The sequence below is a fragment of the Rhinolophus sinicus genome, linkage group LG06 (genome assembly GCF_036562045.2).
Source record: "Rhinolophus sinicus isolate RSC01 linkage group LG06, ASM3656204v1, whole genome shotgun sequence".
In the NCBI taxonomy this organism is placed as follows: domain Eukaryota; kingdom Metazoa; phylum Chordata; class Mammalia; order Chiroptera; family Rhinolophidae; genus Rhinolophus; species Rhinolophus sinicus.
The window spans coordinates 154,907,406-154,927,749 of NC_133756.1; the positions used below are offsets into that span (position 1 = coordinate 154,907,406).

General features: G+C 37.0%; 2 protein-coding genes across 2 annotated transcripts; one reads left to right on the plus strand and one right to left on the minus strand.

Moving 5' to 3' along the window:
- Positions 1–349: 349 nt before the first annotated feature.
- On the minus strand, positions 350–1,297 carry LOC109435481 (olfactory receptor 5M10). Its single transcript, XM_019713418.2, has one exon. The coding sequence runs from the start codon at positions 1,295–1,297 to the stop codon at positions 350–352; it is 948 nt and encodes a 315-aa protein (XP_019568977.1).
- An 11,494-nt stretch (positions 1,298–12,791) lies between these two features.
- LOC109435484 (olfactory receptor 5AR1) lies at positions 12,792–13,736 on the plus strand. The gene has a single exon (XM_019713421.2). It carries the CDS (start codon positions 12,795–12,797, stop codon positions 13,734–13,736), a length of 942 nt encoding a protein of 313 aa, XP_019568980.2. The 5' UTR covers positions 12,792–12,794.
- Positions 13,737–20,344: the final 6,608 nt, after the last annotated feature.

Genomic DNA, 20,344 nt, shown 5'->3' on the forward strand with positions numbered 1-20,344 from the left:
TCCTAAAAGCCACAGTGACTCTGCAGACTAGAAACTGAAAGGAAGCATAAAATCACGTAGACAAAATATACAGTATTTTCACAATGATTCTAAAAAACATTTCAAATAGGATTATAAATCTGGATAGCAGTATATTCTGGTAGCTAAGAATGGAAACACAACTCTTTGCTTAACAAGAAGGGAACTTTGTTGTAAATTAAGAGAATGTCCCACAGACTAAATGGTGCTGATCTTCAAAAAGAAATTGGAACAAAGAACTCTATTACAGTTAGAAGCCCTCGCTTACTCATTTCTGGGCTCTAATCGCTATCTCATAACAGACACTTAGTAATTTCAAATTAACGGATGCCTAACCTGCATTTTTAGGGAAGAGATTTCCCTTCATCATTTGTTGCATGGCATGGATCACATGTGTGTTCCTTAGACTGTAAATCAACGGGTTCAGCATTGGGCTCAAAAAAGTATAAAAGACCGCAATTATTTTGGACTGTTCTACAGTCTTCTCAGATGGGGGCCTTAAGTACATACAGAAGAGGGTCCCATAAAATATAGTGACTGTTGTCAGGTGGGAACCACAAGTAGAAAAGGCCTTCTGCCTGCCTTCAGCAGAATGAATCCTCAAGATGGCTGCAATAATGAAAAGGTAGGACAGGAGAATAATGAAGAGAGAGCTTGACAGAGTAAAACCACCAACTACAAACATTGCCATCTTTTTGACGTAGGTGTCAGAGCAGGCCAACATTAGAAGAGGAGGGTCAGCACAGTAGAAATGATTGATTTCAAGGGAGCCACAGAAGGACAAATGAAAAGTCAGCAGTGTCTGAGAGAGTCCATTAAGGAAGCCAAAAGCATAAGGGACCATGACTAGAGAGATACAAATATCCTTGGACATTCTGGTACTGTAATGCAAAGGGCTGCAAATGGCTACATAGCGATCCAGTGCCATCGAAGCAAGGATATAAAACTCAGTGATCACCAAGGCAATGAAGAGAAGACACTGCAAGAAGCATCCAGCATAGGAGATGGTCTTCTGGTCTGAGAGGAAATTGTACAGCATATTTGGAGTAACATTGGAGGAATAGCAAATGTCTACAAAGGAGAGGTGGCTAAGGAAGAAATACATGGGAGTTTGGAGGTGGGAATTGGTCCTGATCAGCACGATCATGCACAGATTCCCTGCCAGCGTGACTAGGTAGATAACCAGAAACACCCCAAACAGGATCTTCTCTAGTACTGGGTCATCCGTGAGTCCCAAGAGAATGAATTCTGTTACGATAGTGTGGTTTCGGGAAGACATTTTCTTATCCGTTGAAAACTGAAAATGATAAGGAAAGTGAGTAGTTTTGTCTGATCCAGATTCTGCATTTATCTCACCCATTTTATCACTTATTCTTTGATCTATTTATCTATCAAGGAAATTACTCTTCTCTTTTCAACAAACACATCAAAATTTCTACATAAATATTTTCACCCTATATCTCTGTTATCTCTCTCTCTCTCTCTCTCTCTCTCTCCACACACACACACACACACACACACACACACACACACACACACACACACTCATACCTGTCTTATTGGAGAAGTCCATATTTGGTATTTTTTCAAATTTTGTGGGGAAAAAAACAAAAACAAATACACAGGCATTGATATCAGCCATAAAAAGAAAAAACAAAATACAGCAGGTCGTTTGGCACCATTCAAATGAAAAAATGAAGAAAACTGGATTTCTGTGGTTCATCTAGATCTGATCTCCTATTTGTCAGATACAAAATAGAAAATTAATATTCAGTACAACCTTTTTACTTGAAACCCCTAGTTGTTTGACTTAGTTTCCTTCAGAAGGCATTGAATTAGTAAATTTACCTGCTGATATGTAACTAAGACTGTACAGAATGAAGAATTGTTCTGTCTGCTTTGGAAAATCACTCAATCATTTATTCGTGTACACTATAGAGACTGATTTTTCTTTTCTTTTCTAGGTTCTGGGGTTACAGCATGACCAAATGCCCCATCCTCATGAAGCATATATAGGAGAAGGTGCAGATAGTAAACACAGAGCCAAACATATATAACATAATGTCAGTTAGAAGCAAGTAATGTCAGTTAGAAGAAAAATAAAGGTGGGATGCTGTTAGATGGCCATTCAGAGGTCTTTCTGAGAAGGTAGAATTTGAATAGTAAATAAAGAATGCAAATATCTGAAGAAAAATGTGGGGGATTTGTCCCCATTTTTTGTGCAACTAACACACATATGAAAATATCTGTTTAGGGGAGCACAGATAGTGTTTAAATGTGTCCTTGCTCCCTATGTCTCAATTCTTTGTGAAAATAATATACGACTGGAAAAATTGTTCCTCAAGAATTGTACCCTAAAGTTATTTTTATTTAGATTTTACATAAACATTAAAAGAGCTTGCAGATAATAATTGACTTTTAGAGATGCCGTTAAATATAATATAGAAATAGAAAAATCAAGTATAATTTATGAAAATAAATTTTTTCCACATTAGTGGGCTAGTGATCTTCCCAATCCAAAGAACAAACATATTTTAATGAACAAATGTAGAAAATGACCTACCTGTCAAAGTTGACTTGGCATATTTTGCAAAAACAAGGTGAGAAAATTTATAATGTATGTCTTGGGTACATTCCCTATAGTATTTTTAAAATAATTCTAAAGAACCAATTAAAACAGTCATTTCTTTCCTCAAGGGCATAAACTTAATTTGAGGCTTTGAGATCTTAGATTCTCCTTTGAGGCCAAAATCTCTAACATCTGTGCACCCTGCTTATGCTGATCTCATGAAGACCTTCAGCCACATAGAAAAACTGGCCCTCACCTTTAGTACTATGGAAGGAGGCATGGGTAGATAAGTTTTGTATTTTTAGTATAGTAAGGATGAGAGGCTTTAATGTTTCTCTGTAAGCACTAAAATGGGGTCACCTCCTAAGAGTGAGAAGACTAAAAGTGAAGTCCATGCGAGATTTGAGGAGCAGAAAAAGTGTGGAGAGCAGCAGAGTAACACAACCACTGGAAGGAAGTACAAATACTGGTCAGGGGTAAGGTGGACATTTGGAAGGTGGACACTGTGGATTTATACTGGAATCATTTTGCCCCATTGAGTTCATTTCATCAAAATGCTAGAGATCAAAATGAGTCTAAGAGCTAGGATCATTCATAAAACTGGTGATTCAGGAGGAGGGTTGAAAATAGAAGAAAGAATATTTCAACACTGTTTGGAGCTGTATTTGCTAGAGAATAAAAGACTCTGGAGATGCTTTCCTTAATCTGTATCTTCCAATGCACTGACAGTTCCAGGTCATTACAATCAACGGAATTCAAGTGTAGTTTGGCCAAGGCAAGGGAGGCATCTCTCATTTTGTTAGATCTCCAAATGATGGGCCACACTGTGAGAAATCAGTCAACAGAATAAAGCTGTATATCAATATCAAAATGTAGAATGTTATCAACTCACTACCTTTGAGAAGAGTTAAGCATTACTGCATTTTTTTTTTCCCAATCGAAGTGGAAATTTTTCTCTATCTCAATTTCTATCCTGATTCCTGGAATAAATAATAAACTGTAAAAAAAAAAACAAAATATGCTGCTTAATTATTCCCATAAAATGAAAGTTCCTTGTAGGATTATAGACCTCTTGGTTGGATTGTAGAGTCATTTTCTGATCCCTTAAGGTGGGGATTCCTTGCTTTACATTAAAATAGTTCAAGATTTGACCCTTCTTTAGACAGAATTTCAGCTTTTAGTAAGAAGAAAATTTGTCCTGAAGTAGTTATGTATGTATGTATTTAAGTTTTTCTGATATGTTTTAATATATGATAACATTGTAATAATCATAAGATTTACAAAAAAGACTTCCGACAAGAAATAGAAGTAGCTCAATAGTAACTGAATGTGTAAACAAAATCTAGTGAATTAACACTTTTGGATCCGGAAGGGCAAAGTATCCATACTTTTCAGTATGGGATCAATCACTTGAGCAGAAGTCCACAAATAAGAGGTTGATACTCATTTATTTATATAACAAAGGATATGATTAAAGGGCACAGACTTTACCTGGGTGAGTGATATCAACTCAAAGAGTTTTATGCATTCTAATTTTATTTTTCTAAAAAGTCATCAGAAGACTCTGTTTAAATTATACTTAAATACATGAATTCCTTGGTTAATATCACTCTGCTTCAGTTGTAATGACCAATTGATGTATGTCTGCTAAAAGGACACCTCATGACTTTAGCTACTAAAAAATCCCCAAAGAACACAATGTTATCATAGTTCTTTTATATGGTAGGTTAACACAAGTTTGAAAAAGGTAAACATTTAACTCATCTACTAATAAAGTTAACACTGGTTTTAACATTCTTGTTGAGGTGTGAACAGCATAAAGCATCAATTCCTGAAAGTGGAGTCTGTAAATGAAGGAGCAGCGCTACCCACCCACCACAAGTAATTCAATTTTACTGAGTAAATGAACAGTGGATTGCAGTAGCTATTCCAGAGCAAGATTTCCTCTGATAGCTGGCACTGCCCTTACCACCAACATACAGACACGCACACACACACACGAATACATATATACCCCCCCACACATATACACAATGAAAATTTGAGCAATTTCAGGTAATAGCTGTCCTTTCTAAAGAGATGCAGCTTTGCCTGTAATGCAATCATTTTAAGAGTGTAAACCTGAGGTCATCATGTGAAAAGTCTGTGAAAGAGAATAAGTGAATCCATAGTAGGAGAGAAGACATAGAGAGGCAGAGAGACAGAGAAAGAGAGAGCTGGTGGCACTGAGAATTCCAGTCCTACTAGGTTAGCGTGAATCAACTTTGTGTTCCTTCTTTGAAAAAATCCTGAATCCTCTATTACGATATGTTGAAATCACACATATGTAAAATGACCGATATAGAACATTGAAATATCATCTGTTTACTAAATGTTTAGTTTCAAAGAAGATAGGACAGCTTGCTTTGAAAAGAATAAAATATTATCTAACAGATGGTCCGACTAGATATGAGAACTTTTTATTTCTAACATTGACTTTTAAAAATTCTGGTTATTGGGAACTTTGAGTTCCAGATGCCAGATGCAACATTTTGCCTTCCATCACCCTGTGTCTTCAATTGGAATGATTCTGTCTTAATTTTAAAACTTTTATTGATGGTTTCCTATGAAGGCATGGAGATATGAAGGTAGATATAAAGAAGCTATTTTCTCAAGGTGCTTTCAGTCTATGTCAGGAAACATTACACTGTATTTTTATTATTTGTTTCTGTGGCTAAGGGCTTGATTATGGTTGCAATATCTCTAAAATCACAACAATGAGAAAAAAGAGGGAGGGTCAGGAAAATCATAGAAGAGATAATATGTGTGCTGTGTCTTAAAATATGAAGAGGTGTCCTGAAAAAGAACCGTAAGATGAACAAAAACCATTGGATAAGCAACAATATTGTGTATTTTTAACATACAATGTCTGAAAAGCAGAATAAGGGAGAATTAAATGATAAGATCTGGATTTGATTTCTTACCAAAAACCATAAGCTGTAACTGAAAGTAAAATTATTACTTAGTCTCTTTTAAGTGGCTATTTTTCTGTAGGATGACAATCAGTCTTTTGATGACAAAGAGATACACTAAGATCACACCAAGTATATTTTACCCAATCCTAAGCAGTTTAAAACATTTTCTGTTGACATGTCAGTGGCCACTTTCTGTAAAGAAAATCCAGTCCTACTGGGCAGATATCCCAGTAGGGATATGAAAATATCAGTCAAACCAGTTGAAAGCTTTAGCTTTGTCCCAATCAAATTGCAGCTAGCAGTAAACTAATGTGTGGTTATTTGTTAAGGCATTAGGGAAAGAATGTCTAATTTGCCCTAGTTCTTTAAACTTAAACTCCTTACACATGCAAAGATCAAACAACAGGACACTCTATTTTCAGGAATTATGAAGATTTACCTTTCAGGGTTGAAGAATTTATTTTTCCAGTTTCCTAGTGTATTGACACCTGACACTCCACAGCTGAGTTCCACCCCTGGAATTGCCCCTGCTGAAAGGAATTGCCAGGCCCAAATCATCCCCCTCCCAGTGACCCATATCCAAAACAGATCATTATAGAGGTACAAATACCTGAGTTTTTTCATAATTTTCACAATGTTTATATATAATAAAACTGAAATTAAGAAAAGGCAAATATTGAAAGAAACAGAGGACATTCCTAGGTAAGTAGCATGGTTCCAACTCTACCCTAATTTCTTAGTACCAGCATCTACAGGAAAAAAAAATGTGTCAGTTAAATATTGATAATTTTAAATAATCCCACCAATATTTAGTAAATTACCTTGTAAAATGAGTAGACATCCCAGATGAAAATAATATAACTCCTCTTACATCTATCTATCTATCTATCTATCTATCTATCTATCTATCTATCTATCTATCTATCATCTCCTATTGGTTCTGTTTCTCTGGAGGACCCTGACGAATACAGTAGTCTTAGTGGTGTTGGTTGCTGGAAGAAAGAGTGGAGTAGATAACTGTCTATCTTAGTAAACTATTTCACCTCTTAGTTGAGAAGAATTATTTAATATCAGATGCCTAGAATTTTAAGGAGAAGTTCTCAGTGGAGGCGGTGTTTTTGCTCTGAGGACATTATGAAAATTTATGGTTGTCACAGTGAGGGGGGTACACATGGCATAGAATCCAGTGGGTAAAGGGCAAGGATGTCGAAAGTCTGCAGGATGCAGTACAATCTCTAACAACAAAGAATTCTCCATGTCCCATGCAATTTCCACATCTCCTGTCAGTTGATGTACTTAATCAAATTATCTGAGCCTTGACTCTACCTCTATTTTACATGTAAACACATTTTACATATGCATATGGAGTATTATTGCATGAATTTTACATATAACACATTTGCCACAAATGCATCTATTAAGTAACTCAAGGAGAAAAAACTGGCTTGGGGTTTACCCAGAGCTATACATCATTTCAGAAATGCATGTCATGACCTAGGATGTTGCAAAATTGTTTGAGGTGACTATACAACAAATCTTTAGCAGCCTACATTTTTAACTGTCACATTTATGAAGATTTTAAATACATATGCAAACATCTGCCTTTCTTATTATGTAGTTATGCCTGACTAGTTAGTTACTAAAAGATGTATTATTTTATTACACATTTTTTTATTATGTGTATAGTAAATTAAATTATCTATGAATACCATTTCAGGAGCACAGAAGGAGCAATATAAACTATTTGCTATAAAAAGATGTCATTTGAGCCTGAAAGGGTAGAGATACACAGATCCAGAGGACACTTTACATACCAGTCACTAGCCTTCAATAGATTTTATATCATCTGGCAAATCCATGAAGAGAAAGAGAAAATTTAGTAAACTAGCAAAATGTAAAATTAACCTAATAACCTCATATAAACAATCATCTCCAGTTAAGAAATGTATGTGAAAGAGAAGATGCCATTTATGCTCCAAACATAAAATCCAAACAATAGAGCTATGCACAACCAAATGAGAAATGTGCCAAACCTCTGTGGAGAAAATGAGGAAAACTTCAGAAAGACAAAAGTAGATTTGAGTAAGTGTGAACACACGCATGCTCTTTGATAGCGAGACTTGCTGACATAAAAGTGGAAATTCTGCTGAATTAATTTGTAAATTTAATGTTGCCCCAAATACTTGTGGGAGTGCTTTATAAAGGGTAAGTGCCACAGGGTATCCCACAGGCAACTAGCTATCACATGCACAATTTAAATACAGCCACGCCACATAACTTGGAAAGGATCATCCTCTTTGAAAGGACTTTTAGGCATCAGCAAACAGACCTTTCTAAATTACCATCAAAATCTCACCATATAGGCAGCTTCGGACTGGTAAAGGGGTCTATGCAGCACTCATGGTTGACTCAATCAACACAACTAGAGTGGCTGATAAGCATTTCCTATGTTTATTGTAGCATTGTTTACAATAACCAAGATTTGGAAGCAACCTAGGTGTCCATTGGTAGATGAGTGGACTAAAAAAAATAGTACATCAAAGAGCATGTAATATTAAGCAGCAATAAATAAGAATGAAATGTTGCCATTTGTGACAACATGGATGGATCTAGAAGGTATCATGCTAAGTGAAACAAGTCAGGCAGAGAAAGACAAATATTGTATGGTTTCACTTATATGTGAAATCTAAAAACAAAACAAACAAAAACAGACTCAGACTCATAGAAACAGAGACCAAAGGGATGGTTACCGAAGGGAAGGGTGATGGGTGAAAAGAAAAGGGGAATACTATAGTCACTGATATTGTGATAAGTTAGCACGGTGACAGAGAATTACTAGAACTGATGGGGTGATCACATTGTAAGGTATAAAAATGTAACTCACCATATTGTACAACTGAAATTAATATAACAATATAAGATTGTATACCAACTGTACTTAAATCAATCTAAAACGAATTCCCTTGTGTTTCCTTTCATCATTAAGGCTTGAGGAAGAGAGAGTGAAATTCCCTAGAGGAGGGCAGGTCCTCAAATCTTTGAGTCCCCTGTGAATGCCAAAAGAATTTCATCATATTTCTCCTGGGCACTATTTGTGACTGAGACTTAAATACCTCCCTCACACAGGAGCAAAGGTGGGATGAGCAAGCAGCTCAGAGACAACTACCAGAGTGACTCACCATCTTTGCATCCTGCTCAGAATATTTGTGCGGTATAACGCATCAAGAGAACAGGAGACATTCAGCCTCTCACCAACACGTAGAAAACAGGTCAAGTCACAGGTCAGTATATGGGACAGAAAGAGAAGGAGATGTGACCTATTGGGAATGGAGCATAACACCCCCCAGTTCTCCTTCAAGCAGGGTTTGCTTGGCACCATGTCCATGCCATTTTAAAATTTCAAAAGGAGACACAGACTGTGGGTTTGGTTTTCAGATATCTCATAATAAGTCTGAATTTTTTTTAAAAAAAAAATGCTAGATTTGGAAAGTTCCAGAGAATTTGCATTCTCCGCCCCATTCACTTCACAGTGAAGAAAGCTGCATCTAACACAACAATTCATCAAATTCAAAAAAAGTTATTAGTGGAAAAAACCAGGACTACAAACAGGATTCCAGACTCTTATTCCAGTATTCTCTTCATTTAAACATGCAAAAATGTGATACATCGAAATCTAAAATATATTTGGTTTGTATTTGCTTCTATAAAACAAATTTGCTGGGCTTTCTAATATTTGAGTTTATTATTAACTGTGAAATATGCTTATTTACTCACTATTCTGCCAGTTCGTCAAGTGTCAGATCAGTTGAACTTTAGCCACACGTGACTCAAAAGAAAAATACAAAGGCTTTCTCTTAATGATCCCTGAATTTGAACTCTGTAGTCTCATCTCTGTTTATCATTTTAATAGAAGTGATGCAAAATTAAAATCACACCTTCCCTAAAGGTTAAGGCAGTCCATGATACATCACCTCTATGGAATAAGCATTGAACGATTTTTTCTGGGAGTTATAAGTGCACACTCATCGATTGAATGAAATCATCTCTACACTTACACACAACTGCCAAATGCATTAAGAACTTAGCACATGACAGTCACTGAATTCCGCAATGTATATACATATGTATATGTAGACACACATATTATAACCAATTTTTTGCAGAAAGCTATTAAGGTAGGTATCAATCTTATTTAACAAGTGAAAACTGATTTCTGGGTCAGTAGTTGTGCTAGAAATCAGCAGTAGTGTATGACAAGGCTTGGATTTGTCCATTATAAGAGAGAAGAGGCAGGGTGCTTTGTTATTGGTGAAACACCTTCTCCTATACTTCCTCATTTAACCAGAGCCTTGACTATAAAAAAGGAAGGAATAATGTTCTAATCACATTTTTCCATTTGAGTAAAGAAACTGGCCAGCTCATACCCAGCTGTGCGTCAGTCTGCCTCCCTGCATGTGTCCTTACCAAGCGTCTCACATGCCTCTAACAACTGCAGCCTGGTGTCACCCCTGCATTTTCCAGCTTGATGTCTGGGTCTGTTTACTGATTTATAAAATGATGAGATTGGACTAAATGAGTTCTTCCAGTGTCAACATGGTATTGTTTTCTCTTATTGAAGTGGAAGAACAAGCTGAAAAAATGGAAGGACTATAGTAGATCTTTTCCTTTTTTTTTTTTTTTTCTTTTTTCACAGTGGGTTATTTTCAAATTCCCATGTGAAGCAGTGGGGAGAAAACACAGCACTGTGTAACAAATGGGCAGTCCCAGATTCAATTGCTGATTCTGCAACTATCTTATGGTGTGGCTGCAAGTCCCCTCAGCCTAGGGTTTGTTTCCTTGTTAACTAATGTATGAGATGACGTGTGCATTCACATGTAGTGAGAGTGAGCTGAACTGGAGTACAGGGAAGTATTTGCTCTTTTTTAATGGTTTTATTGAGGTATAACTGACATACAATAAATTGAACCTATTTGAAGAATAAAATTCCATATGTTTTAATATATGTATACATGCATGAAACCGCCATCAAAATTAGGATAGTAAACTAATCCATCACCTGGAAGTTTCCTCATGCCCCTTAGTAACCTTCCCCCCAAACTCCTCTGCACATAGACCTCTACCCAGGCAACCATTGATCCTCTGTCTGTCACTATTGATTAGTTTGAATTTTCTAGATTTTTATAAATGGAATCATATATGGTATACTCTTTTTTATCAGGTTATTTTCTCTTAGCCTAATTATTTTGGAATTCATCTATCAATGTTGCATATGTTTGTTCCCTTTAATTGTGGAGTACTATTTCATTTTATAGACATACTATAATTTGTTTATCCTTTCATTAATGGATGGGCCTTTGGGTTGTTTTTCTGGAATGTTTGGATCATGGGGTGGATATGTGTATGTTTCATTTTACACTGCCAAAGTGTTTTCCAAAGTGATTGTACTATTTACATTCCCACCAACAGTGATGAAATTTCCAGTTCCTCCGCTTCCTTCTCAACACTTAGTATCGTCGATCTTTCAAAATTTTAACCATTCTAATAGATGAGTAGCAATATCTCTTTGTGGTTTTACTTTGTGTGGCCCTAATACAAATAATTTGAGTATTTTTTATACATTTATTTGCTATTCATATATCTTTTCTGCCGAGGTGTCTGTTGAAATTTTTGGCCCATTCTTCTTGGGTTGTTTTCTTAATTATTGAATTTTAAAGTTCTTTATATATTATGGGTACAAGTTCTTTATGAGAAATATAGTTTTTAAATAATTTCTCCAAGGTTTGTCCTTTCATTCTGTTTCCTAATTGACCTAATATATGAAATGACTCACACATTGACAATATATTAAGAATGAGTTGATTAGGAGTAGACTTAAGTACTTTATGAACTATCAACTCTTGGGCAGATATATGGTATTCATTATTCATTATTAGAGCCCCTTCTTTGTTGTAGTTAATTATATTCTTTGCAGAAATTGAAAGATGGGGTCGCTATCTTCATCCACCCTAGGATTTAAAGTAGCTTATTGTGAATGTCCACACCCCTGTGAAAGACACATTACACTATCTGCTTTCTTGTCTTTCCTAAACGGTAAACCAATTAAAGTGGATACATTCTAACTTCTGCCTTCAGTTTAGGTAGAGGATACTACTTATTTCTAAATTACTTCGTGTTTTGGTTTGCTTTGGTTTTGCCCATCTCCTTTTTAGTATTATTCAATGGACCAGATAGTCATCCAATTAAAGAGTAAGTAATGTAATAAATGCATGTTCCTGTGTGACCCAGAGTTGGATAATGTTCTCTCTATTCCCCCCAAGTGTGGAATCTTTGAATCTTAACTTTGACCTGAGCTATGCAATAGAATTATCCAATTATGCCCCATGCCAAATCCCTGGGTGCTTTTAAAGATCAGGGAAACCAAAGGACTGATTCTGTGTCCATGCATGATAGGCAAGACAGGAAACAGAAAGGCAGGCACAAAAATAAAGAGATTAAACTCCATCAAGTCATATATAAAAAGAGGACAATGAAGTGAAGTGGGCTTGAGAGTCAGAGAGACCCAGCTCTGCTGCTTATTGGCTGTCCACTTTGTTGAAGTTACTTAATATCTAGCCTTGTTCTTTTCAGATGTAAGATGGAAGTAACGGTGGTACCTACTTTGTAGAGTTGTTGTAAGGATGAACTTATGTAACGTGTATTAAGCACTCAGTATAGTTAGCACTCAGTAACTCCTGCTGTTTAAAATTTATTATTATCCACTGTCTTTTCTAATATTGTTCATCCTCGTCTCCAAGCATTTCACTTTCTGTAAAATATGTGTGTGGTGTGATGTGTTATACTGTGAGATCCATGGGTACTTTTGTGTGTGTGTGTGGTGTGTGTGTGCCTATCTGCAATGAGAGTTAATATTTATTCGTATGTGTTCATATTTCCTTTGTTTTAGAAAGAAGGGACACTCAAACTTCTCTTTTACTAACTACTAAGGTGGATAAATGCATAGATCAGGGCATGTACTGGTACCACATGCTAAATGACCTCAGAGCACCAAGGTCTTTGGTGAAACAGAATTTGCCATCCCCAAGACAGGAACAGTTTCTCATGTTTTGACTGGGCACCTGAAGAGGACATACAACCATCATCTTCGCCAAAGTCATTTGCGTTACCCTATGAGTCACAGAATCTAATTACTGGGAAGGATTTTAAGGACCACCCCCAAAAATAATCCAAATCCAGGCATCCATAAAATTGAAAAGATGGATAATCATAAAGAAAACCGCTCAGTGGTGACTGAGTTTATCTTTATGGGCATCACTCAGGACCCTCAGGAGCAGATCATCTTTTTTGTGGTCTTCCTCTTGGTCTACCTGGTCAATGTAGTGGGGAACGTTGGTATGATTATCCTGATCATAGCAGACACTCAGCTTCACACACCCATGTATTTTTTCCTCTGCAACCTCTCCTTTGTGGACCTGGGCTACTCCTCTGCCATTGCTCCCAGGATGCTGGCTGACTTCCTAACAAAACACAAAGTTATCTCCTTCTCCAGCTGTGCCACCCAGTTTGCTTTCTTCGTAGGTTTTGTGGATGCCGAGTGCTATGTCCTGGCTGCCATGGCCTATGACCGTTTCGTGGCCATCTGTCGACCCCTCCACTATAGCACTCTCATGTCCAAGAGTGTCTGCTTGACTCTCATGTTGGGCTCTTACCTGGCTGGTCTGGTGAGTTTAGTTGCTCACACTTCCCTCACCTTTAGTCTGAATTATTGTGGTTCCAATATCATCAACCACTTCTTCTGCGAAATCCCACCACTCTTGGCCCTCTCTTGCTCAGACACCCACGTCAGTGAGATCTTGCTCTTCAGTCTTTGTGGCTTCATTGAATTCAGCACCATCCTCATCATCTTCATCTCCTATGCCTTCATCCTCGTTGCAATCATCAGGATGCGCTCAGCAGAAGGCCGCCTTAAAGCTTTCTCTACATGTGCTTCTCACCTCACTGGCGTCACACTCTTCTATGGCACGGTCATGTTTATGTACCTGAGGCCAACATCCAGCTACTCCCTGGACCAAGACAAATGGGCCTCTGTGTTCTACACTATTATCATCCCCATGTTAAATCCTTTGATCTACAGTTTACGGAACAAAGATGTGAAAGCTGCTTTCAAAAAACTAATTGGAAAAAAATCGCAAAAATAACCAAAAAAAATGAAACTGTGCTATTATCACAAGTAAATGATAGTGGTACAAGGCAAATAACTTTCCAATAAACACTACTCAAGTTACCATCTATTTGCTGAGTGAATTTTAATTGCTGGAGAGTTTTCTACAACCCTTAACTCTATGATCTGAAGAAATTACATATTAATATTTTTGAAAGACATGCTGAGCAAGATTCATTAGTTTTTTTAATTTAAAATTGGGTTCCATATTGATTATAAATGGAGACAGGACTTGTTAGGTGAATAAATAGCCAATTATTCTAAAGCATATTTTTTCAGGGTCATGAGGAATGACAGGTCTGAAAATTGAACATTTCTCTATGCTGAAAGGAAGTCAGAGAAAATTTAGTTAAATACATCGGGAAGGAGACTGGCATGAGGAATGATCTAACTTAGCCCAGGATCCATTTACCTATATTCAGCAAAAACTTGTAAGTGCCAGGTATATGCCAGGTGTTGGAGCATACAAATATAAGACACACGTTTGCCAGCAGGGAATTTATTGCGCTTCCGGTTACTGTATCATCTCTCTGAAACTGCTGCCACCAATATCAAGACCCTTTTCTTTTCTATCCTCAGTCTTCCCTTCTGGCAAATGGTTGGTTTTACCAAATAATCACTAGATCCCTTTGATTTCTTCTACCTAGGATTTTAAAGGGTTGGGAATCTAAGTTTTGTCAGCTTCACATATTGACATCCTTTCAGCCCTCGGGGAAACCACAGGACTCTGGGACCCTAGGAAAGATACAGTTTGGATCAACGACTAAGGCTAACGTTAGCAAGATCGTCATGTCTACAAATTTAGTTGTCCTGCTCCCCTCGAAAAATTTTCCCTTTGTCTTTTTTCTCTCCTTCTCTTCTCATCTTAATTAGACCTTCGACTTTTCCTTGGGTGCTGAGGATCTCCTTGCTCTCCACCATCATCCCTAAGCCCTTATTAAAGAATTCTTATTAACCCTGATGTATCAATGACTGACAATAGAAGGTGATATAACTCCTTTTTGCATGTTGTCAAAGCTACAAAATTTTAATTTAGAAACAAGAACGTGAGGTATCAACAGCACATAAAGACAAAAGACTGAGATCTGGGGAACTAAGTTTCTATCAGATATACTTAAACTCCATTACACCATCAGCTTTGAGTACTTATAGTCAGTAATCTTTCTACCCCAATCTTTCCTCCATGCAATATAGTCAAGGGTCAGGGAAACACAATGCTTGTCCTAACATTCATTATGAAAGACACCAAAGAGTTCTAAGGATAGAAGATCCAGTATTTACCAAGCTTTTCAATGGGTGCCATTACATATGATTTGCAATTGCCATGGTTCAAAATTACCCAATCCTATCATGAATTTTCAAAAACACATCCTTGGTGTTACATTATGGAGAAAGAACAGTGGCTAATAGACAGGTGTAGAGTTGGCAGTCCAGAAACACTCCAGAGATTTAGCCTTCAGTTCTTTATTCTATAATCCAATGTGTGAATCTACATGCTGCATGAAAAATAGAAAATAGGGTGTTCCTTGCTAAAAAGAAAACCACAGGTCCAAAATGGTACCACTTGTGGTAAAGCCCATGATACAAAACCTAGATTTAATACCTGACCTGGTTGCTGTTTTAACCTCTCCCAGTTATATGGACCCTCTCCATTCCTCATAGAAAGAAGAAGCAATCTACATGATGAAAACCCTTTGTGATTCCCTTCCCTCCCAAAGGAAGATGTGCTGGTCTAAAAATAATCTTCTCCTTTCTTTTGTTACTAGCGCCCTTATCCCACACTTTTTCCTGTAAAAACCTTCCGTTTTGTACAACCCCTGGGAACACCCAACGACTTGCTAGATGAGATGTTGCCTGATTCATGAATTACTTAATAGAGCCAACTACATCTTCAACTTTACTCAGTTGAATTTTGTTCTTTAACAACTACAAACCAAGCATATGTTAAAATAAATATATAATTCAAAGAGGCATTGACTTAGAATCAGGAAGATCTTTGAATCTCATTTTTACATTTCTAATCAATGACCTTGATGAAAACTAGTTTTATCTCTTAAGTGATTGTTGTATCTGGTCAATAAACAAAGCAGTTTAAATCTCATTAAGTTCTTAAAACAATTATTAGAGCTAGGCATTATCCTCATTTGAAAGATAATACAAAATAGAGCTCAGACAGATCAACAAACTTATCAAAGCAATAAGATTACAAACTGATTCAAGGGCTATACTTTCCATTCTGACTAATGACAAGCATTCAGGTTTGGACAATTTAGCAGGAAACCCTCACCCAGTCTATGCTGTTTTCTAGCTATATGGTCTTTGGCAAGTTATTTGATCTCTGTAAGCCTCAATTTCTTCATCTACTAAATGGAAATAATAATGCTTACCTTTTGGCATTTTTCAAAGGATATGCTGTAATCTTGTAAAGAATTTGCTACATAAAAATACTTAATAAATATTAATTGCTTCCATTTTTCCTTCATTATATTTTAACTATCCATAATTATGCTATCAATGTGATGAAATAAAGTGAGTAAATTATTTTTTTCCATGTAGTTGGTGGTAGAAGCATACATATCAACTTATAATGGCAAGAGAAAAATGGATAATACTTTGATCACCTTAGTCTTAGTTCAGTCCCACCAATTATTACAGATAAGTACATTAATATCTCTACTTCAGTCTCTTTATCAATAAAATGGGGACTATTATTTATATCTTACCTATCCTAGTAGTTTACTTAAATAAGAGATCGATAAATGCCTTATGTTATCTTTCATACATTAAAATTTCGGTGCAGTAATAAAATCATGACAAAGATAAATATGTTAATCAAGTTGTCTGTAATAGACTGCAGAAATCATGCAAACTGGTATTTTTTCTAACCAAGGAAGAGTTGGTAACCACTGTACCAGGAGCTGTGAAAGGCAAAAATTGATGCAGAAATGATTAAAAGGGAGATATAAGAGTGAGCTAAAGCTGAGATTCAATTCTGCTTCCTCCATGCTCAAGCTGGATAACCTCAGGTGAGTTTGTAAAAACATCTGTGTTAAAGACACAGTGGACAATTGTGTGTGTGCATGCATGCGTGTGTGTGTGTGTGTGTGTGTGTGTGTGTGTGTGTATTTCCTGACTTCCTGGAGTTTATACCCACGGGGAGATAAGGTAAAGGCAAATACCCTGTATCACAGAAAAAAACGTAATAAATGTAAATAGAGAATTGCAAACAAAGTGCTTTGGAAGCTCACATTAGAAAGACAGCATTTCCTCTTGGGAGATCAGGGCATCTTTACGGAAGAGGGGGGCATTTGAATTGTTTTTGACGCGTGGCTTAAAAAGTAAAGTGGGAAGCAAATGAGGTAGAGAATGTCATCGCAAACATAAGCAAAGAGGCTGAAGTCATGGGACACATCCATGGGCCATTGTGACTGGGTGCTCAGTGGGAGGGTTTGCTGGCGAGGCTGAAATGTAGCTCAAGATCTAACATCAATTTAAGGACAGAGGAGTTCACTGCTTGGGAAACAGTGGGTTAATCACTTGTGGATTCTGGAGAAGATTTCTCTTTGCTCCCTGACATCCTGTCACATATCCATCAGCAGAGCCACCTTTAGGGAAACCAGGGTAGCCCATAGCCCTCAGGCTGGTAAATCTGAGTAGATTCTGGCTACTTCGGGCAGATTTAAGCGGGTGTGCTTATCTTAATGGGCTTGGATAGAACTCTTGCATTTAGACTCACGTCTGGTCTTCTCCCCCAGGGGAAGAATTTAAGCTGAAGTCTCTGCCTTCAATCTCTGCCTTAGAGAAGCAAGCTAGAATAATTAATGTCTAAGATTCCTTATCCCTTCCATAGTTTTCCCGCTCCATAAGTCAGGAGCTATGAAATTGCCAAAGTCCTGTGCTTGGCATTCCATGTCCTCTTCCTTAAATCACCTCTCTGGTATCATCCCTCCTTGCTCTCTTAGCACAACAGCTTCTCCCGTACAACTATTTGTTGAATGGCCCTTGCATTTCTCCACCTCTGTGCCCTTCCCAATGATCAACCCTCTCCACTCCTTGCTCCTTTGATAGACCCAACTCCACATCTCAGAACATCCAAACTCTTCTCTTCCTTCAAAGATCAGCTTAAATACCACTCATTGAAAAGCCTTCTCTCTCTGTTCTACCAGACTGGTTAAAAAAAAAATAATACCACTCTTATGCACAGCAAAATTCTTTAATTTATAACTTACTTATGGCTCTGTGTGTGGATATTAGTTATGCACATAACCAGTAGATGTGTCAATGCCTTAAAGATAGACACTATAAAGATGTATCTGGGTTTCCCCATTACAATAGTGAGCTCTCATGATTATGGAAGGAATGTTTGTGAAGAGTGGGAAGAAATGTTTATTGGCCAAACCACTTCAAAGAGCTTCACGCAACATAAAAATGTGCAAGCACATGAGGGGTTTGGAAGCAGCCATGTTGGTGTATGTGTGTTTAACTCTGTTAGAGCAAGTGTTAATGGGGGAGAACAAGCCCCTTCACCAGACCTAGTTTTAAGACCAAACCACGAACCTGTAACAAAGTCAACACTATGGATGGCATCCACAGGTGACATCTGAAAGTCCACATGTTAGGCGTTATCCCCAACCACTTCTTTCCAGACCCTACCTCCCAGAAATTCAAATCACATTGTACTCAATTATATTATGAAATTTCCTCCTTTGTATTCTTTTGCTTATACTAGTACATATGCCGCAAACTCTACAAACCAACCCCTCAGGAAATACTTCTGTATTACGTTGCAAACCAATCACCTCTTCTTCTATAAACCCTTCCTGGACTCACTTTCCAGGGTTTTTGTTTCTGTAAAATGTTACCAATAATACCTACAACATGGAGTTGCTGTGAGGAATAAGCAAGATAATGTTACCATGGACGGTTGTCCATCTTGCTCAAGGCAGTTTGGTTTTTGCCTACTGTTCTGGAGTAAGTATCAATAGTGCTACACTTCACTCTCAAAAATGCCCTAGTTCAAGTATTAATATATATGAAAAACCTAAGTAGTGTATTGGAGCACTCAGGGCTTGATAATGGTGTCTTTCTTCTGCACTAGAGAAGTACCAGGCACACAATTCTGCTGTAATGTTCAAACATATAGCCCTAAACATGAAGGCTTCCCTGGTAGGCTACGAGACTTTAAGGTGGGCTCATTTTTATCTTCAAGTCCTGGGACATAATCATTGAGCAACAAATGTTCATTGAACAAATTAATGACCACAGCCTGCTGGCCTAGAGAAGAACTACCCAACCCTAGTCCCAATTTGTATCTCAAAAACCTACTGAAAATATGTATGATATCTGGAGATTCATAAGACAGTCTTGTTAACCCCATTTTTTTTCAGATGATGAAACGGGAGTTATAGAAGTTTAAATGGCACACCTGTGTTCTCTTAGTTTATAAGTAGTAGAGTTAGGATTGGAACTAATTTCTCATGACTCCTAAGAACAGGGAAATACACAGCATTGTAGAAAGTTACAGGCCATGATCATAATTTGGGAAGAGGTTTGTGGAACCTTTATAAAGCGCTGGGTTCATGATTACATTCAGTCCGGTGATTTGAGTAAACTGATTAGTCAGGATTTAAACAAGGTCTTATGGTAAAGCACTTGTCAAAAGACTCCCATTTGCCTATGACTGGGGTGAGGTGAGTCTTTGGGAGGTCAAACAGGCTAGAGAAGCCACTACGACATGAATAAGTGAGGGAAAGAGGCAGAATAGGCGATGGGATCAAAGAAGCAGTTTACCTTTCAGATTATGCTGAAAGAGTGATAACAATTAGTTTCATTGTATCTTTCTTCCCTTTCAGTATTTTACAATCCTCATATTTACTATCTGGGATACTAAATTAATTATTTTCACTTTAAGGGGAAAGATACCCAATAAGAAAGCTGCTAACATGATTTATGACAGTAGTGGTTATTACATCATCTATAATAATGGTGTTGACATTCAAACCTTTCAACATTGCATTATTGTCCTTAAAATTAACCAAACAAAACCAAAAAGTAAAAACATAAACCCATTTCAGAAGAAATTTTGGCAGGTTTATATCAATTTTATAATAAATCTATTCTAGAGAAAACAGAGATAGCTAGATATGAAAGCAAGATAATAGGGAGATATAGGTAGATAGATGGTAGATAGATACTCAAGGATTATCTAACTCAATATCTCTCTCATTTTGTAAATAAAGGAAATAAGATCCAAAGAAAAGAAGTGACTTCCTCATATTAACATAATTTAATTAAAGCCTTAGAATTATAATTTTGTTATTCTTGTTCTAAATCTAGCCTCCTTTAATACACAATAATACTGATCAAACCCTGGGAAAATGTATTTCATAACAATAATCCATTCTCTAACTATTTTGTTTACTCTAGGCTTTAATTTTATTTAAAAGTGCACAAAATAGTAGTTAGTATATTTCTTAGCTATGTTGTCTTCGTGTTGCCATAATCCCAATACATAAATACAGGGAGGAAATAATTCAACTGGACGTTTGCTGTTGTGAAGGATCAGTAATGGTTGAGTTCACCGTT